General features: G+C 34.9%; 1 protein-coding gene and 1 non-coding gene across 2 annotated transcripts; one reads left to right on the forward strand and one right to left on the reverse strand.

Moving 5' to 3' along the window:
• Positions 1-10,081: 10,081 nt before the first annotated feature.
• Positions 10,082-13,323, forward strand: LOC108464412 (probable inactive purple acid phosphatase 2). The gene is made up of 2 exons (XM_017764703.2): positions 10,082-10,918; positions 11,768-13,323. Exons 1-2 carry the CDS (start codon positions 10,232-10,234, stop codon positions 13,046-13,048), a joined length of 1,968 nt encoding a protein of 655 aa, XP_017620192.1. The 5' UTR covers positions 10,082-10,231; the 3' UTR covers positions 13,049-13,323.
• Positions 13,324-18,359: 5,036 nt separating this feature from the next.
• LOC128287355 (small nucleolar RNA R71) lies at positions 18,360-18,465 on the reverse strand. The gene has a single exon (XR_008278055.1). It is a non-coding gene; the product is annotated as a small nucleolar RNA R71 (small nucleolar RNA).
• Positions 18,466-21,779: the final 3,314 nt, after the last annotated feature.

A 21,779-nucleotide genomic window follows, 5' to 3' on the forward strand; every position in this document is an offset into this window, starting at 1 on the left:
GACGAAAATCCCTATGGGAGGAGTGCTGTAACAGCCCAATTTAGATCCTAGTCGAAATAGTGGTTTTGAGACCACAAATTCGAGTCAAAAAATATTTTAATATTATTTTCCATGCTTATAATATGTGAATTATTATGTGTGAAAGTTTCGTATAAAAATTTGATCATTTGTGTGCCTAATTTAGAAAAAGGACCTAATTGCGTAAAGTGCAAAAGTGACTTGCTATTTGTTAAAGTACTAAATTGCTATGGCTTTTATAATGTGAGGTCCTTATGTTGATATTAGACTATTGAAAGTATAAGTGGACATTTATGGACAACCATGATGTGTTTTATATGTTAATTTATTAAGGTTTATTATGTAATTTTAGTAATTAATTATAAGATAAATAAAACAAAAGCCAAACCATCTTTGTTTTTCTTCACCTTGGCCGAATATTAAGAAAAAAAAATAAAGCTTCCATGGTGTTTTAGGGTTCGGCTAAGGAAATTGGTGATTAAGGTATGGTTTTTGATCTGTTTTTGATAATTTTTGTGATTGTTGCTTTGTGTTCTATTAAGCCCATGCCTCAATTTTAGAATTTGATGATGATTTTAAGTTATGCCGTTGTTGATTTTGTGAGCTTTGTAATGTTAATTGATGAAATATGGAAGCTTGATGATAGATAAATATGTTTTGTATTGGGATTTTTGATAAATTTGATTATTATGGGCTAAGTTGTGAAAATGAGATTTTGAGGGACTAAAATGTGAAATAAATGAAATATATGGGCTTATATGGGCTAGAGGAAAATTCGGCCTAGCATGTGTAATATGAAATTATGTGTATTTTGTGATTTTATGAATTAGGGACTAAAGTGTTAAAAAATGAAAATGTGAGGGCTAATTTGTAAAATTCCCTAAATATGTGCATATGGATTGAATTGAATGATTTTTTGAATAAAAGAGTTAAATTTTAAAGTGTATAGATCAAGAACCAAAGAAAACGGAATTAGATTGAGGAAAGTTGAAAGTCATTGAATAGTCGTTCGTTTCCGTTCATTCCCATACGAGACAAGTCGATATACAAATAAATGTGTTTTGAATTGAATTATTATTGCTTATAGTGATGAATGGCTATTTGAGTTGAATATGAGAAATTCGAGAAACTTTCGATAATATGATGACGTCTGAAAAGTCCCGTACGAACCATAGGAATAATTAGGATACATATGTCATGACATAGGATTTCGATATGTGATTTCGTGTAAGACCACGTCTAGGACGTTGGCATCGATTTGAGATTTATGTGTAACACCATGTCTGGGACATCGGGATCATATTTGATTTCATGTAAAACCCTGTTTGGGATAGTGGTATCGATATTTGATTACATGTAAGACCACGTATGGGATGTTGGCATTGTACTAGCTTTCTGAGCTGTCCACATATCCTATTTGATGCCGTACGGTTCAATAGGCACTTCGAGAAACAAATGACTATGTGAATGTGTATTCCAATTCAGGTACATTTGAAATGTATATCATGCTTGAGAATGAAAGGTAAGTATATGTCCATTTGTGGACATATGATACATGTATGAATTATCATGAGAATGAGATATGTTATATGTAACTGAATTATGATCAAATAAGCTGTATGAGACATATGGATATGTGATTGTGTTTGGCCATGAGCTGCATGAATATATTGGTTTAGAATTGTGTTAAGTGATAAGTTTATTTGTATATGGCTTGCTAAGCTTTTAAAAGCTTACTTTGTATGTGTTTAAAATTGTTTTGTAGATATCGAAGCTATCGGGAGCTCAGGGATCATCGAGGATCATCACCACACTATCGAACTCTATTTTGGTACCTTTTGAAAATGTGAATATTGAAGTATGGCATGTATAGGCTAGAAGTATTTGAATATGATTTCATGCCATGTGATATGGCTATATTAAAGTTGTTATTTGGTTTGGTTTTTGGTATATAAGTTGTATTAAGAAATGGATTGTTTTGATGTGCATAAATGGCCTAGTGACAAAATGGTTAATTTGTTAAGTTAGCTATGTGAACTAGTTATGGAAATGGCATGATTTTGGGTATGAGAGTGGATATGAAAAATTGAGATAATGACATGTATGAATGAATGAGTTTGGTATGTGATTTTGATATGTTTTGGATTTGATAGTAAGGATGAAATTGGTTGGTGATTATATGACATGAATGGTGTATATTTTATGATTGAAATTGGTTGAAATTATGGTGCAATTGATGCTTGTAGGGAGAACCCAAAATATGTGGAATTTTGGCCTTATAAATGGCCTATTTTTGCCCACACAGGCAGGGACACGAGCATGTGTCTCTTCTGTGTCGCTCGAGGGCCACTTCGAGGTGAGTCTGTGCAGACCACACGGCTGCACACACGGGCGTGTGCTAGGCCATGTGGCCAAGTCAGTAACCTCCTTAATTTTCACACGGCCTGGCACACGGGCGTGTTTTGTGGTCGTGTGGATAAGTCAGTATGTATGCCCTGTTTTGCCACAGCCTAGACACACAGGCGTGTCTAATGCGGTGTGAGGCACACGGCCTGTTCACATGGGTGCGTGACCCCAGTAACTTAGAAAAAATTGTTAAGTTTTGAAAAAAAATTTATGTGCTCGGTTTAGTCCCGACCCCTTCTTAAAGCATGTTTAAAGTCTCGTAGACCTATATAAGGGACAATTGTGAATGATTTTTATATACTTTGATTATGTTTTGCTTAAGTGTATGTGAATGTTCCGATACGTCTGGCAATGCCTTGTAACCCTATTCCAATGACTGATACGGGTTAGGGATGTTACCAGTTTTGTGAGGTATGAAGATTGGGAATCTTTCTTAGGTAAGTAATTAGATGATTGGAATTGATTTTAGGCAATGGGAATGAGTAGAGATTAAGATATTTGAATTTCGAGGTTGCTAGTCGAAAATTTTAGTTCCAAGAGGAAGAAACCTTAAACCTGCATTTTTGATTGATTGGGTGTGTTTATGGCTGTAATTTAATTATGATTGTTGTGTGGTTAATTTTGGTGAAGATTTGGAACCATTGGAGCCTTCTACAAGTAAGGCAAAAGGAAAGAAAAAAAAGTTAATTTAGGCTTTTGGTAATTAGGCGAAAGTGCGAACGGTGAGTGTTTGGAATTGCTTCTTGTAGACATAATTCATAGTGTTAATCGAGAGTTTAGGAATAGCCTAAACCCCTATCCTAAGTTCCGAGTGTAAGCTTTCTTATATCCATCGTTTAATTTGCAAAGTATGTGATTGTGTACAATAGACTGAGTGCTAAGTTGTGATAATATGACATGTGATATATATTGTGATAGCTCTTGTGAATGTGCTAGTTGTGGGCATATTAAACATTCCAAATGATAGTGATGATGTTGTATTAACGACATAAATGTGCAGTGAAAGTGTGTAGAAAATGGTAAATACATATGTATTGAATTGTGGTATGTGATGTTGATGTGATAGGTAAAGTAAGTTAATATTGGTATGTGGTATCTAATAATATGATTTTTAAAGCATTCATATGTGAACGAATATGTGATAGCTCAATGAGCATAGTTGTGGCACTTAAAGTGCAATTAGATGTGAATCCGATAATTGTGCTATGTTTACAAATTGTGATGTGAATTGATGTTTATGAACAAAGATTAAGTGCATAAGAATAGTAATTAAATGTGTGCATTTACAGATACTTTGGCCTTGCGATCTCGTGAAATCATTGGATATAGTTGACATGCCAAAAGATTGTGAGTACTCACCCTTGAGTTTTGTGATTTGGGCATTAAGGCCTCGAGGTAGATTGGAGGGATAAGGGAATGTCGAGCCAAGCTCCATTCACTCGGATATGTTGGTGTGTTGGAGAGTGTTTAGCTTTATGCTACACTTATGAGATAAGCTAGAGTCTTTGAGTTCATTGGTGTGATGGAGATCTATGTATCCAATGTGTGGTGATAGAGCCTACTTTTATGTTTCATGTTTCCAAGTCGCCCAATTATCATTAATTGGATTAGTACATGAAAATGTTGTGTGCAAACTCATGTGAATATATAAGCTAGACTTGTGAGTCATTAAAGCATGACTACATTACTTTGTCTTGATGAATTATCATTAAACGAATTATATATATACGAGTTGAGTGTAACCGCATGTGAGAGTATATGCTAGTTTAATGATTTAATGAAGCGTGAATAGGTTATTTTAACTTGGTTAGAATGTGGTTGTGAATGCATTGTAGTATGATCTTATTTAACCTTTGATGTTGTGTATACTTTGTGATTATTCTAACATTCACTTAGCTTGTTTAAGCTCACCCACTCTTTTTAACCATTGCAGATATTTAACGTTTGTGATGTAAGCGATGCAATTCCAAAGAAGTGGTCCAAGTTAGGCTTTAGTATTTAAGTAGGTGATATTATCATTATTCGTTGAACTGTAGAAATAAAGGCAATTTGGCTGAACTTTTGGCTAGCTATTATTATGTTCTTGCTCGTTTAGTATGATTATGAACTTCTAGAATTTTTGCTTGGTAATTATTACTAATATTAATTGTTATCACCATGATTTGGATTGACAAGGTAAAGATGTTGCGTTAGGCTGTGTTTTGGGTAAATTTGATGCTTGATACTGTGATGATTAATGCATGTTAGATTAAAGATATGTTGAGCATGTTAATACTCTTCTTTACTGTGTTTTTGAAAATTTGAATAGAGGTGTTGATACTCGGGACATAAATATCGATACCTCAAAGTTAAATTGCATCTTTGTGAAGTCAGTAGCTTAATTTGGTATTGATACTTGATGTGAAAATATCAATACATTTGCCCATGTATTGATAAAATTCTTTTGTTTAAAATTTGATAGAATGCTAGTTTGGTATTAATTTTCTTACTAGTATCGATATTTATCTTCCAAAATATTGATACCTGTGATGGCGTATTGATACTTGTATGGCTCCTAAGCATGTTTTTAAATTATTTATAATGTTGATTAAGGTATGTTAAGTTGTTTAAAATGTTGTCTAAGGTGTTTAAGACTAATTACTCCTCTATATATTTGAAAGTGGCAATGCTTGTATGTATTTGAGACTATGTAAATATGTATGAGTTCGATGTTTGATGTAACGTCACGTTACTTAGGCTCGGGGATTGGGCTAGATATAGGGTGTACTCTCTCCCACATCAAGTATTTATATGATGGATTAACAAATTAATTAACTTAATTGTCCATTAATCTATTATTTCATTAACCTTTATGACACTTAATGGTATGTGATGACTCAACCTTTGATTAAGAATTATCATAACATTTAAAATGGTTGAATTGCTACTATGACCTTAGTTAAATTGCTTTTTAAGGCACTTATGAATTTAAAATCAATTTCTTTTATTTTAGTCACTTATCAATTTAGTCCATGTATTAATCAATTTAGTCCATGTATTATTTTTATTAACCAATTTAATCTAATAACACATAATAATTCGACTTTACAATCTCGTATTCTGTAACACCCCTCGCCCGTATCCGACGCCATAATAGGGTTTGAAGTGCTACCTAACTTAAACTCAATCAATCTTAGGAAATCAGGTCATAAAAATCTTGATCAAATTAAAACTTTTTGTTTCATAAGCAATCTGTCTCTTAAATGGGCTTACTAGGCCCAAAACATACATTCAAGATGGTTCAGGACCAAATCGAGAACTTAAGAAGAACATGGAAAATTTTGTGCTTTAAGGCTCCACACGCCTATATGGGTAAAGACCATGTGGACACATACGTCCGTGTGGCTTAGAACACACCCGTGCTTTCAGCCCGTGTGTGAATCTGACTTAAGAACATGGCCATGGCACATGCCCGTGTGACCTGCCCGTATACAATACTGACTTTAAGACATGGCCATGGCACACGCCCGTGTGGCCTACCTGTGTACAACACTGACTAAAAAGTTTAAGTGCAGGGGACGCACGGCCAAAACACACACCCATGGGGGTGAGCCGCGTGTCATACACGGCCTAGACACACGCCCGTGTGTCATGCCCGTGTGGACAAAAAGGAGGCCATTTCCAAGTCATTTTGTCACCCAATTTACACAACCTACACAAGATCATTTCAATACACAAATTTCTCCACAATAGACACCAATTCATCCATAGAAAGAACATTATATGCATTTATCAAAATGAAAAATAGCCATTATTCTAGGCTTGATACAAAATGAAGGGCTTTGACTTAAGCCAAAATACATAACCAATTTCTCATTTAAATCAACATCCTGGTCTAGCCCTATACATGCCATACTTAAAAGAAGATTTGTACTATACCAAGTGCTTCGATTGATAGTGTGATCGATATCTCTGACTTCAAAGAATCCTTAAGCTAATTAAGCAGCACTGAAAGAAAAGGGGAAAGAAAAGAGAGTAAGCATAAAGCTTAGTAAGTTGCATATAAATAAATATACAACAACAATTTTACCATTAGTCATCATACTCATAGCTCAAAGGTAAGCATAAACTTGACTTACTCATTACCGTCTACTCAAATCACATTTTCTAATTTGAACTCATTACTCATGCATACCAAATAGGTACCTGTATCACTCAAAACATTTTTATACTTTCCTTATTAAGTCATTTTCATAACCTTTAAAGTTGAACCTTTCGGAAAACTACCGGATATTCTATAAGCCTCGAACATGGGATAAGTTACCGATGCCATGTCCCAGACATGGTCTTACACTGGCTATCATCATCGAGGCCGATGCCATGTCCCAGACATGGTCTTATACTAGCTCTCGTATATACGTGCTGATGCATGTCCCAAACATGTCTTACACTAGCACAACTCTTAGCCGATGCGTGTCCCAGACACGTCTTACACTGGCTATCATCGCGAGGCCAATGCATGTCCCAAACATGTCTTACATTGGCACTCGTCTCTATGCCGATGCCATGTCCTAGACATGGTCTTATACTGGCACTCATAATGTGGCTGATGCATGACCCAGGCATGTTTTACACTGGCACACAAGAAATCTAAACGTTATGGCATAAATATCCGGTTTGTTTCCTAGGGTCTCAACTAGACCATTCCACTATCTCAATCATTAATATACAATCTCAGTTCACAATCTAGCAATTCATACTATATCAATTCAATGACAATTCGATTACATACATTAACAATGTAGTCGTATTATTTATATACAACTTACCTCAATCTACAAAATATACTTGACTAGTCTGTTTTCTTGGATTGCTTGGCTTTGCCCTGGTCTAGGTTCGGTTTTGACAAATCTTGATCTATAATAACAAAATGCACTCATTTAATCACTAATTACAATTAGGCAATCATAAATTCATATCTTTGGAAAAATGACCATTTTGCCCCTGAACTTTAGCAAAATGATCATTTTACCCCTATGCTGGAAAATCAATTTTTATATAAATTAATTTGTATTTCAAGCTATTTAAACTCTTTTTACTGCTGTAGCAATCCCAAAATCTCACTATTTCACACTCATATCACCTATTTTGCAACTTACACAAAATAGTCCCTTTAGGTGTTTTCATGCTAATACCTTTCACAAAAGTTGTTTATGTCACAACTAGGACTCATATTCTTCCATAAAAACTTAGCAAACATCACAAATCCTTTCATGGAAAAACCCTAAACTCTCAATCATTTTGCAAAATAGACCCCTCATTTGAAAGCTTATACTTCAAGGGTCTCAAAAGTGCAAAAATTATTAACTAGGGACATGGGAATCACTTACTTGTTGAGGTAATAAGTTGCTGAAATTTCAAAGCTTCAAAAACCCCTCTTTTGTTGATATTTTCGGTGGGGAGAAGACATGGAGAAGAAGAAAATAATAGCTAGGCTTTTTAGGCATTATTTTATCACCAACTCATGACATCATTCACCTAAACTTTGACTATTTGACCAATTTTGTTTCCTATGGCCGGCCACCTTGCTTCTAGGGGTCAAATTACTCTTTGAAATCCTCTAATTTTAGTTCTCTAGCTATTTAACACATTTGGGGTACTAAAAAGTAACTTTTACCTTTTATGCAATTTAGTCTTTTTTCGCAATTGGGCTCACAAACGTTAAAATTGACTCACCAAATTTTTCATGCACTATTATAATCATGTTACAACCTCATAATTGTAATAGAATAAATTTTATAACTTCGGATTTGTGGTCCCGAGACCACTGTTTCGACTAGATCCTAAATCGAGCTGTTACATATTCAACACTTAATTATTCAATCCTAATTTTTAGCCAACTCGAATTAAGAAAATTTGACCCCAAAATTGAATTTTTCAATACCATTGAAATTTGTTTTGTTAAATAACCAAAGTCAATTCATTAAAAGTTGTAAACTCTTATTTTCATCATTCACTTTTACAAACGCATTTTTAGTGAAAATAACTTTTTATTGTTTTTTATTTTTCATTTTCTAAGAATCATTTTAAAATTTTTAACCAAACATGTTTCTTCAATGTTTTCCATTTTCAAGAAAACTAAAATGGCATCTGTTTCCCATAACTAACCAATTTTTTAACACTTTTTCAAACAAGCCCTACTTAAAAATTATAATTAACCTTAAGTTTCATTGTGTAAATTTTAATTATTATTATTTAAATATATTATAATTACTAAGTATTTATATTTATATTATTATTTAAGCTTTTGATCGAATTGTTGTCATTCGTCAATGGAACATTAATTTAGTTGAAACATGACTAAAAGTCTATTGTTTTATAAAATAACAAATATTAATATAATGGTGTTTTTACTTTTATATATATTTTTATAAAATATTACTATGGTAAGATTTAAACTTAAAATACCATAATATTTAATGTTTTAATTTCACTATTTTAACTAAAGACTTATCTACAAATATGTTTCTTACAGAATTTTTCATTTAATTCGTGAGGATTTCATAATTTAATGTTGTATTATCAATTGATTCATAACTTGATTAACATTGATATTGATATTAATGCTAGGTTTAAGTGTGCTGATTAATAATGATTCTTGAATCAAACGGTTCAAAGACCATCTTCTAATTGGTAACCCCAATTAATTCCTGATTCAACGGATCTGATTTGTTTTAAATAACATTAAACTAATGTCATCGTATAACAGGAAAAAAAAAATCACCCTGCCACATTAACAATAACAACAACTAAACAGTGTCATAAATTGTACATACTAATAACAAAATTAAATAGATGTAGCATTAATACATGTAAGATTGAAAGAACATAATTGATCTATTAAAACGGACTTTTTGTTATATTATATACCTGCTTCAAAATTGACACCTTCATATCTCGACTTTCACTTCTACTCTCATATTCTACAGGTTCCTTCCTTCTCTCAATCCTCATATATCAAAATTTCAAAATTTTATATATCTTGCTTTCACTTTAAAATTATATTTAAAAATAGTATGTTATTTTTAAATTAAAAAATTTAAGTATCATTATTTTAATATATGAAAATTTAAAATTATAAAAAATTGAAATAAACTTATTTCTTAGGAATTTTGATTGAGTTTAAATCCTAAAATCATTATTGCTGAATAGGCTTCATCTAAATATCACTCTCGACTTGAATAGGACTAAACTCAATCAAATTATAAAATGAACAAAAGTTTTAAAATTCCTTTTAAACCTACAAACTAGTTTTAATATTGATACTCTCTTTTCAATAATACAGAATTATAGATTTATAATTCTAATTGTCAAGTTTTTAATATTTAAAAGATAATATATTATGTCTTAAAAATATTCAACACTCACTTTCTAAATTTTTAAAAGATAATTAGCATACTAAAATAATAAATTTAAATATTTTAAACAATACAATTTTAAATTTTAAAAATAACATAATATTTTTAAATATAAATGGACTAAATTGAAAATTTGATAAACTTTTAGAGACCAATTATGATATTATTACATGTTTTTTATTTTTGTATGAGTATATGGACAAATGTTTTTTTGCTAAATAATTGAAAAGTCATCCACTTTTGCTAAATATATAAAAATGGCACTCAATTATAATCTTCCTCAAAAAGAAATATGCCTAATCCTTTATTCAAAGCCCATACATTTCTCTATTTCCCAAAAAAAAAAGGCCCATACTTGTTTCTTTCGCTTTTATTGCAATCCTCAACTTGATTAACTTCCGTTATCCGCCATGAATATGATCTTGCTTTTCTTCTTCCTTCCTTTAATCTCTCAAGTCCGACCCGAACCCATCCTCACCGTCAACCCCAAAACTCTTTCTAAATCGGGTAATTCGGTTCACATCCAATGGTCCGGCATCGAGTCACCGTCCAAGCTCGACTGGCTCGGTCTCTACTCGCCCCCCGACTCACCCCACGACAACTTCATCGGTTACAAGTTCCTTTCATCTTCTTCCTCAACTTGGGAATCTGGAGCGGGCTCCATTTCTCTCCCCCTCACCTCCCTCCGCTCTAACTACTCCTTCCGGATCTTCCGCTGGACCGAATCCGAGGTCAACCCGGAAATCCACGACCAGGATCATAATCCCCTCCCGGGCACGAAGCACTTGTTGGCGGAATCCGAGACGGTGGGTTTCGAATTGGGTCGTGGGCCGGGGCAGATCCACTTGTCGTTGACCGGTCGGGAAAGGGAGATGCGGGTGATGTTCGTTGCGGAGGACCCGGAGGAGAGGCAGGTGAGGTACGGAGAGAAGGAAGGAGAGTGGGAAGGTGACGTAGCGGTGGCACGTGTGGGGAGGTACGAGAGGGAAGACATGTGTCACGCGCCGGCCAATGAGAGCGTTGGTTGGAGAGATCCTGGTTGGATATTTGACGCTGTCATGTCGGGTTTAAAGGGTGGGGTGAAATACTATTATCAGGTAATTAAATGCTAAATTTGGAGATGTTTTGAACTACATTTTGTTCCAACTAAAAAACGCCTTCTTCATTCAAATGGTTGTGCTACAATGCTGAGCTCCTTGTCTTGCATTACAATTTCCTTTTTATCATGTTACATCTATAACCATAATAATATTTGAAGTAGATATGCTTTATGCTTATTGTTGTTATAGATGAAGGATAAAATAAAACATAAGAATTTAGTTTTCTGACAAGCATGACATTTATAATAAATGTTGTTATAGAAAGAGCTTAGTCCTGATGAAGGAGAGGGTGGGCCTAGGTTCGAAGTTTGAATCTTTGATCTAGTGCTATGGTCATGGGACCATTGGCCTGCAGCATATTGTGTATCTGCTCAAAGTGTTTTTTTTTTTTTTGATAAGCTGTGTAGTGCACACACTTATGTATTTAAAGATTTTCTTTTCCTTTTCAATGTGGACTCGGGTAGTTATTAGTGGCTCTAATACCACTTGTCACGGAGCTATTGCTTTCTTCCCAAACATGTTTGATAGGATTTGTAGCATATCTGCTTTTATATATATATATATATCCAAAAAGACCTTTCCTTCCTTTCTGAGGTGGAATTAGTATCCTTTGCCTACTTAGTGACGCTATCAGTAGGTGGCTAGTTATCAATTCAAGTTAATTCATATGATATTTTGAGTGTGATTCATCTATTTTTTATCATGTTAACTTCAATTACACGTTGTTTCCTTGTTACATGGCAGGACTAATGAAAAGTATTGAAGCATATTTTTCCCTCATGACATTGTTGTACTTTCAATTAAACTTTCATGGTTAATTTAGCTCTGGTTTGCACATTCTAACAGGTTGGAAGCGAGTCTAAAGGTTGGAGCACGACACATAGCTTTGTGTCATGGGACAAAAGTTCAAATGAAACAATAGCCTTCCTATTTGGAGACATGGGGACTGCTACACCCTACTTAACCTTTAGTCGCACACAAGATGAAAGCATATCAACCATTAAGTGGATCCTGCGTGACCTTGAAGCTCTTGGAGATAAGCCTACTTTCATTTCCCATATCGGGGATATCAGCTATGCAAGAGGCTATTCATGGTTGTGGGATGAATTTTTCAACTTAATTGAGCCTGTTGCCTCCAAGGTGCCGTATCATGTGTGCATTGGCAATCATGAATATGATTGGCCTTCACAGCCTTGGAAACCTGACTGGGCCAATTTAATTTATGGAACTGATGGAGGTGGTGAATGTGGGGTTCCCTACAGCCTTAGATTCAATATGCCTGGCAACTCTTCAGAACCAACTGGAACCCGTGCTCCAGCCACCCGAAACCTTTACTACTCATTTGATATGGGGCCCGTTCATTTTGTGTACATGTCAACCGAGACCAATTTCCTTCCGGGAAGCAGCCAATATGACTTTCTGAAGCATGATCTAGAGTCGGTTGATCGGATGAAGACCCCTTTTGTTGTAGTTCAAGGGCATAGACCAATGTACACTACAAGTTTCGAAAGTAGGGACGCCCCATTGAGAGAGAAAATGCTTGAGCATTTGGAACCTTTATTTGTGAAAAACAATGTAAACCTTGCATTATGGGGCCATGTTCATCGGTACGAGAGGTTTTGTCCATTGAAGAACTTCACATGTGGAAGCATGGGGCAGAAGGGGAAGGATTGGGAGGCATTTCCAGTTCATGTTGTGATTGGGATGGCAGGACAAGACTGGCAACCAACATGGGAACCTCGACCAGACCATCCACACGATCCCGTCTACCCACAACCCAAGAGGTCTTTGTACCGCACAGGCGAGTTTGGGTACACTAGATTAATTGCTACAAAAGAGAAACTTACACTATCGTTCGTAGGAAACCATGACGGGGAGGTGCATGACATGGTTGAGATTTTGGCATCTGGGCAAGTTCTCAATGGTGGTGATGATAACAATGGTAAAGTCGGAGCAGTCCATAAGGTTGATGATGTGACACGGTACTCATTTTCACACTATGTCTGGGGTGGTAGTGTCTTGGTGCTTGGTGGTTTTGTTGGCTATGTTCTGGGTTTCGTTTCACATGCTATGAGACAAATTGCAACAGAAAGAGGCTGGACTTCCTTGAAAACCGAGGAGCAATGAACAGCTACTGTGTGCTTCAAATTATCAAATCCTATTTGCAGTGACATAATGGTGCTTTCATGCTATTTGCAGGGTATGGTGCCTTAATGTTTCTCTAAATTTGTATCTTCTGTACATCTTCCTTGGAATATTTGTATCAACGTATTCACATAAAAAAATTAGGGTTCCAGTTTGTGTTTTTATTTTCATCCGTACTTCAAAATTCTCTGTACATATTTCTTGAATTATTTGTATCAATGTTTTGGCATAATATTTTGAACGAAAGTTTTATATTATTTTATATTTTTATTTCCTTATCATGTCATTGGGATCCGTCACCGAAGCTTTAAAAACTCCATACATTCTGGGAATTTTACTTACACAAATTTTTTTATATGTTATCTCAGTTTTCACAGAGGATCTTTTTTTATATGTGGTTGCATGGTAATTTTAAAGATACTGTACAATTACGTAAATTTATAACTTTAGACTTCTTCGGTCTTTAGGACCATTCTTTTTCTTTTTTTTTTTAAAGAAAAAATAGATTACAATAATCCAAAAGCATCACTATCTATGTTGTTGTCCAATAAATGTAAGAGATCTTTGGGGAACTCCTTGTAGGGTTTAGTAAAATTTGATTCTATTTGATTCAAAAAATCAAAATTTCGAGTTAATCGAATCGAGTTATTCGAATTATTTGAGTCAACTCGAAAAAGAAATTTCGGATTTCGAGCTCGAGTCGAGTTGAATTTTTACAATTTGAATAACTCAAATAATTCGAATAACATATTAGTATAAATATCCTTTTGGTCCCAATCAATTTTGAAAATGGGCAAATTGGTCTCTCTTAACAAAAATTACAAAACAATCAAAATAATTTTCAAAAATTGAAAATAATTTTAAAATTCAAAATATTCATAAAAATTCTAAAATTTGTATTTTAAAAAATCTAAAAATATATAAAAAAGTTGAAAATATCTTATTATTATTATGCTTTCAAAAATTTTCAAATATATATGGTTTCAAATTTTATGCTCTAACATGGAAATAGTTATATTGTAACAAGATTTTAATTTGACATTATTAATTTTTCTAATTTAACTTGAACAATTTCACTCGATTCAGCCGAACGCTCACACTTAATTCGAGTTATTCGAAAATCCAAATAAGAAAAGGTAAAACTACGTCGTTTTGATAAATGTTTACTTTATCTAAAATTAAAAGTCAAAACTATCAAGTTAAAAGGCAAAACTATGTTGTTTTGATAAATATTTACCCAGTAGACTTACTTCCCTTCCAGAATCCCTCCACTCCCCCTTTTTCCTTTACTCAAAATTAATCTAAAAGCTTGTATTTTGTCTACTAGTTAAATAATCGGTCAATGTAAATGCAACATTAAGTATAAATAATAAGATTCGTTAACTCAACTCAAATTGATTCGAAATTTTTTGACTCAATTCGACTCGATTAAAAAAAATTCAAATTGAGTTCGGTTGCTAAAATAGGATTCGTCAACTTGACTAACTCAAAATTTTTTTACTTGATTCGACTCGACTCGACTCGATCAAATACTCACCCCTACCTCCTTGAACAATTGAATGATGTGATCTTTGTCAGAAACCATTTTGGCTAACGAATCCGCAACTTTATTATTCTCCCTTAGAACATACCTAATTCTTCAATATTCGACCATCAGAACAAGTTGATGAATCCTTCTCACCAAGGCTGAAGACGAATTTATTGATTGGCTTTCTTGAATGATTTTGACTACTTCTAAGTTATCAGCTTGAATCAACACTCTATCCAAACCCCGTTTTTGTACAAGAGTCAAGCCATCTAAGATTCCCTAGAGCTCTGCTTCAAATACTAAACAAACCCCCCCAAAATGATTATAACCCAAGATCCACTCACCATTCAGTTTCTACAACATACCTCTAACAGAAGCTATGCTAGAAATCAGATTAATCACCCTATCAGAATTCAAAATGCAACAATTACCTATCAACGGGAGGTGTGACTCAATTTCGTACTGACTAATTGAGGTTTTCTTGTTCACCAAAATATACTACTTTACCCAACTAATCGAAGAATTAACTATTTTAGAAGAGTACCAAGATAAACTCTAAAAAATGAATAAATTTTTATTTTTCCAAGTTTGCCAAACAAGTAACCCAAAAAGAGTAGCCCAACTAAAACCCACATTAGACATCCATAAGTTATCACTTAAATTATATTCCAACCATTCAGCTAAGTGTTTTGGAGAAAAACCTATAATGTTAACCAGAAGGTACAACCCGATGCCAAACCTCCTTTGCAGCTAGACAATCTCTAAGTACATGTAAAATATCCTTATTCTCATGTAGATAGATCAAACATGTGCAATCGTATCCAATTCTCATCCTTATTCTTTCATCATTAAGAAGTCTTTGTTTAAATACAAGCCAAAAAATGAAATGGACTTGTTGTGGCCCTTGATACCTCAAAACGATTTTTTAATGCCTTTTTTTGGATCCCAAAATCTCTTCCTGGTCGTCCAATATGCACTCTTTATTGAAAACGAGCTCTTCAAATTGTTCAGCCACACTAAGCGATCTATCCTCGCATCTGGATGAGGCGGAGGAATACTCACAATTATTTTAATGCAATCATCCGAAAGCCATACTTTGAAAAGATCAAGGTTCCACAATCCCTTTTTCGTTACCATTTCACTAAGTTGACAGTTGGACATAATATTTTCACGGGAAAGGATCTGTTTAATCAACGACCCTAAATGTGGAATCCATGACTCCTTCTAACACCAAATAAATCTACCATTTGCCATTGACCAAACGATATTCTCAAGCAGTAAAGGCCATACCTTAGTAAGGGCCCTCCAAAGAAAGGAACATCTCCCTCGCACGATATTCTCCGGTAATCCTTCTTTCATGCTGTATTTATATCTAAGAACATGAACCCACAAAGCTTCATTTTTAGTCAGTAGTGCAAACCCTATTTTCATAAAAAAATGTCCCATTTTAGTCCTCCAAGTGAAGAATTTTGAGACCTTTACAAGAGCATGGTTGACATATAGACTCTCAATTAATTAAAGCCATCTTCTTATAACCATTGGAAGATCCCAAAATAAATTTTCTAACAATGCTCTCAATCTTCTCACAGACTCCTTTTGGGATGATCATTGTTTGCATGAAAAAATTAGGAATGGACAGGAGTACGAATTGCAATAATGTGACTCTTCCTGCCAAAAAAAGTTGTTTGGCATATGATAAATCGTAATATATACATATTTTTACCCATGCTTGGCATATTTATGGATGATTTTTCCTTGGTTTCATTGAATTTGATGCTCCTAATCCTTTAAATTCATGTTTTATACTTAGGCTAGCATTGGAAGGCGAAAAGAGCAAGAAACGGGCCAAAAATAGACAAAATGGGCCGAAATCAGCATGGCACACGGCCTAGGCACTTCCACACGGGTGATCCACATGCCCGTGTGTAACACACGGGTAGGCCACATGCCCATGTGTCATAGCTGTGTCGACACCAACCAAGTCAGAATTGCACATGGCCTAAGCACCTTCACACGGGCGTGAAACACGGCCATGTCCCTGTCGAGCCTAAGTCTAATTTTACTCGGAAAAGGCCAATTTTGGGCTAATTTGGGCATTCAAAAGTCTATTAAAAGACCCTAAAAGAGGATAAAAGGGGGACAAAGAGTAGACCACAAAAAAACACTCATGGTCAACCATCGGAATCATACCGGAAGTAGGATCTCCTTCAAGACTGGAGATCTCCATTCAATTACTACCGAAGTTTTTGGGTTTCTTTATGTTTTGTTGTTTTCTCAATTTTGAGATGTTTCCCTCTATTGTTATGAACTAAATTTCCTAAATACCTAAGGAAGATGAAACCTAAGACGAATCTTATTACTATTTGAATTATATGATATATACTTGTTCTTATTCTTAATTGTGAATTTAACCCTTGCTTTAATATTCCAGGATATTAATTCAAGTTTTTGATGTGCTTATTCAAAGGAGAAAAATTCCCTATTTAAGAGTAGATCGCCCATAATTAGGCGGAGTTACATGCAATCCTAGAGATAAGACGACATAAATCTACTGGATTAGAGTCAAATCTAATAAGGGAATCCATAGATCGAATTAATGCAACAATAGGGGTTTTAATTAGAAAAAGGTTTTGATTAATCAACTTAGAGTCATTTGTTTTTAGTCTCAAGAGAGTTATTAACATAAATCAAGGATTCCTACGGATTAAGTCAAGTGAATAAATCATCTAATTCAGAGGTAATACGTGAAGTCTAGGTGAAATCTTCCTTGGGTATTGTCTTCTCCATCGGTTTTCCTAAAGTATTTTCTAACTTTTATTTTTGTTGTAGTCTTAGTTAATTAGATAGTTAATTTTAGTTTTTAAATCATCCTTTCAGTTTTCAGGCTAGATAATAAAAAGATAGTAATTACTAGTACTTTTAGTCCTCGTGGATACGATATTTCTAGTCTCACCTCAACTATACTACTGTTCAATAGGTGCGCTTACCTTAGTCTAATTTTTAGCTAGTTTTACGACCATCAAGTTTTTGACGCCGTTGTCGGGGACTAAGATATTAGGAACACTTAATTTTTATTACTTTAGTCATTTTTACCTTTATTGCAATTTACTTTTTGTTTTTAATTTTAATTTTTCTTTTCTAAAATTTTCTTTTATTTAACTCCTAGTAGGTTTTTAACAATTTATGACTAGAAGAAACCCATCAGGACCTTTGCTTTTTGATAGTGAGATCGAGAGCATAGCTTGCAAAAACCGAATAGAAATAAGGTGAAGCCTACAATACATAAAGGAAGAACGAGAGGATGATATCCATACTACAACTGAGGAGATGGCTGATAATCAGAATAATCTGCTATCTCCTGTGGTTGCTGGAAATCTCGTAGATCAGAATCCTGTTCCTCGTACTATATATGATTATGTTAAACCTACTTTAACAGGAACTGAATAGAGTATAGTTAGACCTGCTATTGCTGCAAATAATTTTGAACTGAAACCTAACACGATTCAAATGATACAATAGTTTGTTCAGTTGGATGGTTTGCAGGACAAGGATCCAAACACTCATTTAGCTAATTTTCTGGAATTTTGCGACACCTTTAAGATTAATGGCATTTCTGATGATGCCATTCGCCTTCGGTTATTTCCCTTTTCATTAAAAAATAAGGCTAAACAGTGGTTGAACTCGTTATCTCGAGGGTCAATCACTATTTGGGAACAAATGGCTGAAAAATTTTTATTTAAATATTTTCTGTCAGCTAAAACGGCTAAATTAAGGAATGATATCTCTTCTTTTGTGCAGATGGATTTAGAAACATTTATGATGCATGGGAGAGATACAAATATCTATTGAAAAGGTGCCCTCACCATGGGTTACCTCTATGGCTCTAGGTTCAGACTTTTTACAATGGTGTAAACCCTTCAACAAGACAATTGATCGACGCAGCTGCTGGTGGAACATTAAACAACAAAACACCTGAAGAGGCTTACAAATTTATTGAAGAGATGTCACTGAATAACTATCAGTGGCAAGTCATGAGAACAAAACCGACAAAAGCAGCTGGTGTTTTCAACCTCGACTTGGTCACTATGCTATCTAACTAGGTAGAACTTTTAAATAAAAAGATTGATGGTTTGTGTGGTTCCACTCAGGTACATCCAGTAATGAGGTGTGATTCAAATGGAGGAGGAGTGCACAGCACAGAGTATCCATCCTTCAACCCTAGCACCGAGGAGGAACAAGCCCACTATATGGGTAATAATTCTAGATCTTAAAATAATCAGTATAGTAACACATATAATGCAGGTTGGAAGAACTATCCTAATTTCTCGTGGGGTGGTCAAGGAAATCAAAGACCATAACATCCTCCAGGTGTTCAACAACCACCTTACTAACAAGAGAAGAAATCGAACCTTGAAGAGATACTCACAAAATTCATCTCAGTGTCAGAAACTCATTTTTAGAATACCGAAACAGGGCTTAAGAATCAACAAGCGTCAATTCAAGGGCTCGAAACTCAAATAGGGCAGCTTGCTAAGTTACTTTCTGAACATCCACAAGGTAGCATGCCTAGTAACACAGAAACTAACCCAAAGGAGCAACTCTATGCAATCACTGTGCTTGACGAAGAAGGGTTAGTTGAATCTAAATTTGAAATGAGGCATGAGGCTATGGTAAGTATTGGTAAGGATGAGATGAATCATGGTACACAGGAGCTGGTAAGTAAAGAGTATAAACCTCGTGTGCCATACCCTAAGGCGACAAGGAAATACCACATGGACGAGCAATTCGGTAAATTTCTTAAACTACTAAAAAAGTTGCATATTAACTTACCGTTTATTGAAGCTCTTTCGCAAATGCCAAACGTAGTGAAATTTTTAAAGGAGCTCTTGGCTAATAAATGAAAGTTAGATGATCGTCACATGTGGAATGAAACGCAGTTTGCTCATCCATTTTACAAAATAAGCTACCCACAAGTTGAAAGATCCAGGGAGTTTTACGATTCTTTACTTAATTGGTAGTTTAAATGTTAACAATGCTTTGGCTGATTTAGGGGCAAGCATTAATGTCATACCTTATAAAATATTTAAACAACTAGGTCTTGGGAAACCCAAACATACTAGGATGAGTATTCAATTGGCAGATAAAACAATTAGATTTCCTAGGGGTATTATTGAAGATGTGCTAGTCAATATTGATAAATTTATATTCCCAGTTGACTTTATTGTTCTAGACATGGATGAGGATAGTGATGCACCTTTAATTTTAGGAAGACTATTTTTAGCAACTGCTAGAACTATCATAGATGTTGGCACAGGTGAATTGATACTTTGTGTAGGAGATGACACGATTAAACTTCGAGCTTGTGATTTTGCTAATATATCTAGTAATCGAGACGATTGTTTAAGTTCTGTTAACTCGAGTAATGTTAAGGCCTAAACTTCTTTGCAGGAAACACCTAGAAAGAATGTGATGGGGCCACATTCTAGTCCATGTGACAAAAATAGAACGAGTCATAAGGAACAAAGACTACAAATTGATGAACTAGATGAATGACAGACACATGTCAAGGAGAAACCAAAAGTACATGATGAATCAAAGCGACGCCATGATGAGTGTAGGGATGAAACAAGGTAATTTAAGGTCGGGGATAAAGTATTGTTAGATAAAAAGGACCCCCGAATTGCTACTTCAGAGCACAATACAAACGAAGCGATTCCCTTCATGATATTGAATATCTTCCTGCATGGTACAGTCGAGGTAACACATACTGAATTCGAAACTTTCAAGGTAAATAATACTCGACTCAGACCTTATTTTCATAAATTTAATAGTAGAGGTGAGGAGTTTCAACTCCTCAATCCATCGTGACTATGCAAAATATGAGGTAAGTCGAGCTTAGACTTTAAATAAGCGCTTTTCAAGAGGCAACTCGGCACTAACACCACAACTAGTTTAATTTAGCTATTTTTCATGTTTTTTATGCGGGAACATTAATCCACACGGCCTGGACACCTGGGCGTGTCCATGGCCGTGTGGAAACAGGGCTAAAAATCCCTAAGTATCAAGCCACACAGCCATGAATTCGATCCACACAACCGTGCAACAGGGCCGTGTGAAAATTGGAGCAAAATTTTTAAATTTTTAAACAAGTCAGAGAGGTACACGGGCAAGGCATACGGCCGTGTGTTCGGACACATGGACGTGTGGAATACCACACTGGCGTGGAAGAAGCGAACTTCGTATCCCACGGTCGTGCGATACGACCGTGTGAACCATACGGCTTGGACACATGGGCGTGTCCAAGGTCGTGTGACGAATGGGCACTAAATTTCGTGACAAACACAGGCTAAACTCTAGACACACGAGCGTGCGACATGGCCGTGTGGCCCAACACGGGCCTCACATGACTGTGTCCCCTTTTTAAACCCTCCAAACCCTAACTTTTACTTTTGTCTTCTTCCCCAACTCTGCCACCTTTAGCCGTCGCAGCCTTCAACCCTCACGCTTGTGCCCCACCAACACCGACCGTACCAGTAACTGCCTCCACCACCGGTCGCCCCCTTTTGTCATTTTCTCTTCCCTTTCTTTCCCATTCTTTTCCTTTTCTCTTCTTTTCTCCCCTTTTCTTCTCTACCTCTGACCGTCGAACCACTGCCGTTCACACCTCCGACCACTACCGTGGTTTCCCCCTTTCCCTCACCCTTATTTTATTTTACTTATTTATTTCTTTATTTATTTACATCCTGAGTGTTATTCCATTTTTATTTTAGTAAATTCTTCTTTCTTAAATTTTTCTATTATAATTGTTAGTATTATTATTTTTATGAATATTATTCTTTTTATCATTACTTTGATTGTTTTGTTTTATGACTCTTTCATTTCTGTCTTTGTTCTATTATATTATATTTTATTATTTTTAGTATTTATATTTCCTTATATTTGCATCCATATGTTTTTAATTAGTTTGATACTTTATATTCTTTCCATGATTTTTCTTCCTTTTAGTTATTTGTTGGTACTATTGATATATGCCTATATATTTTTCTGGTCTCTGCTATTTTCAATGATAGGATATATTTTTTAGGATATTACTATTATTTCTACTACTTTGATTTTATTGTTTTCTTTTCTTCGATATCTGGTAGAATATTCGGTGTTGATTTTTTTTTACTTTTTTTTTTATTT

Source organism: Gossypium arboreum, chromosome 13 (assembly GCF_025698485.1).
Source record: "Gossypium arboreum isolate Shixiya-1 chromosome 13, ASM2569848v2, whole genome shotgun sequence".
In the NCBI taxonomy this organism is placed as follows: Eukaryota; Viridiplantae; Streptophyta; class Magnoliopsida; order Malvales; family Malvaceae; genus Gossypium; species Gossypium arboreum.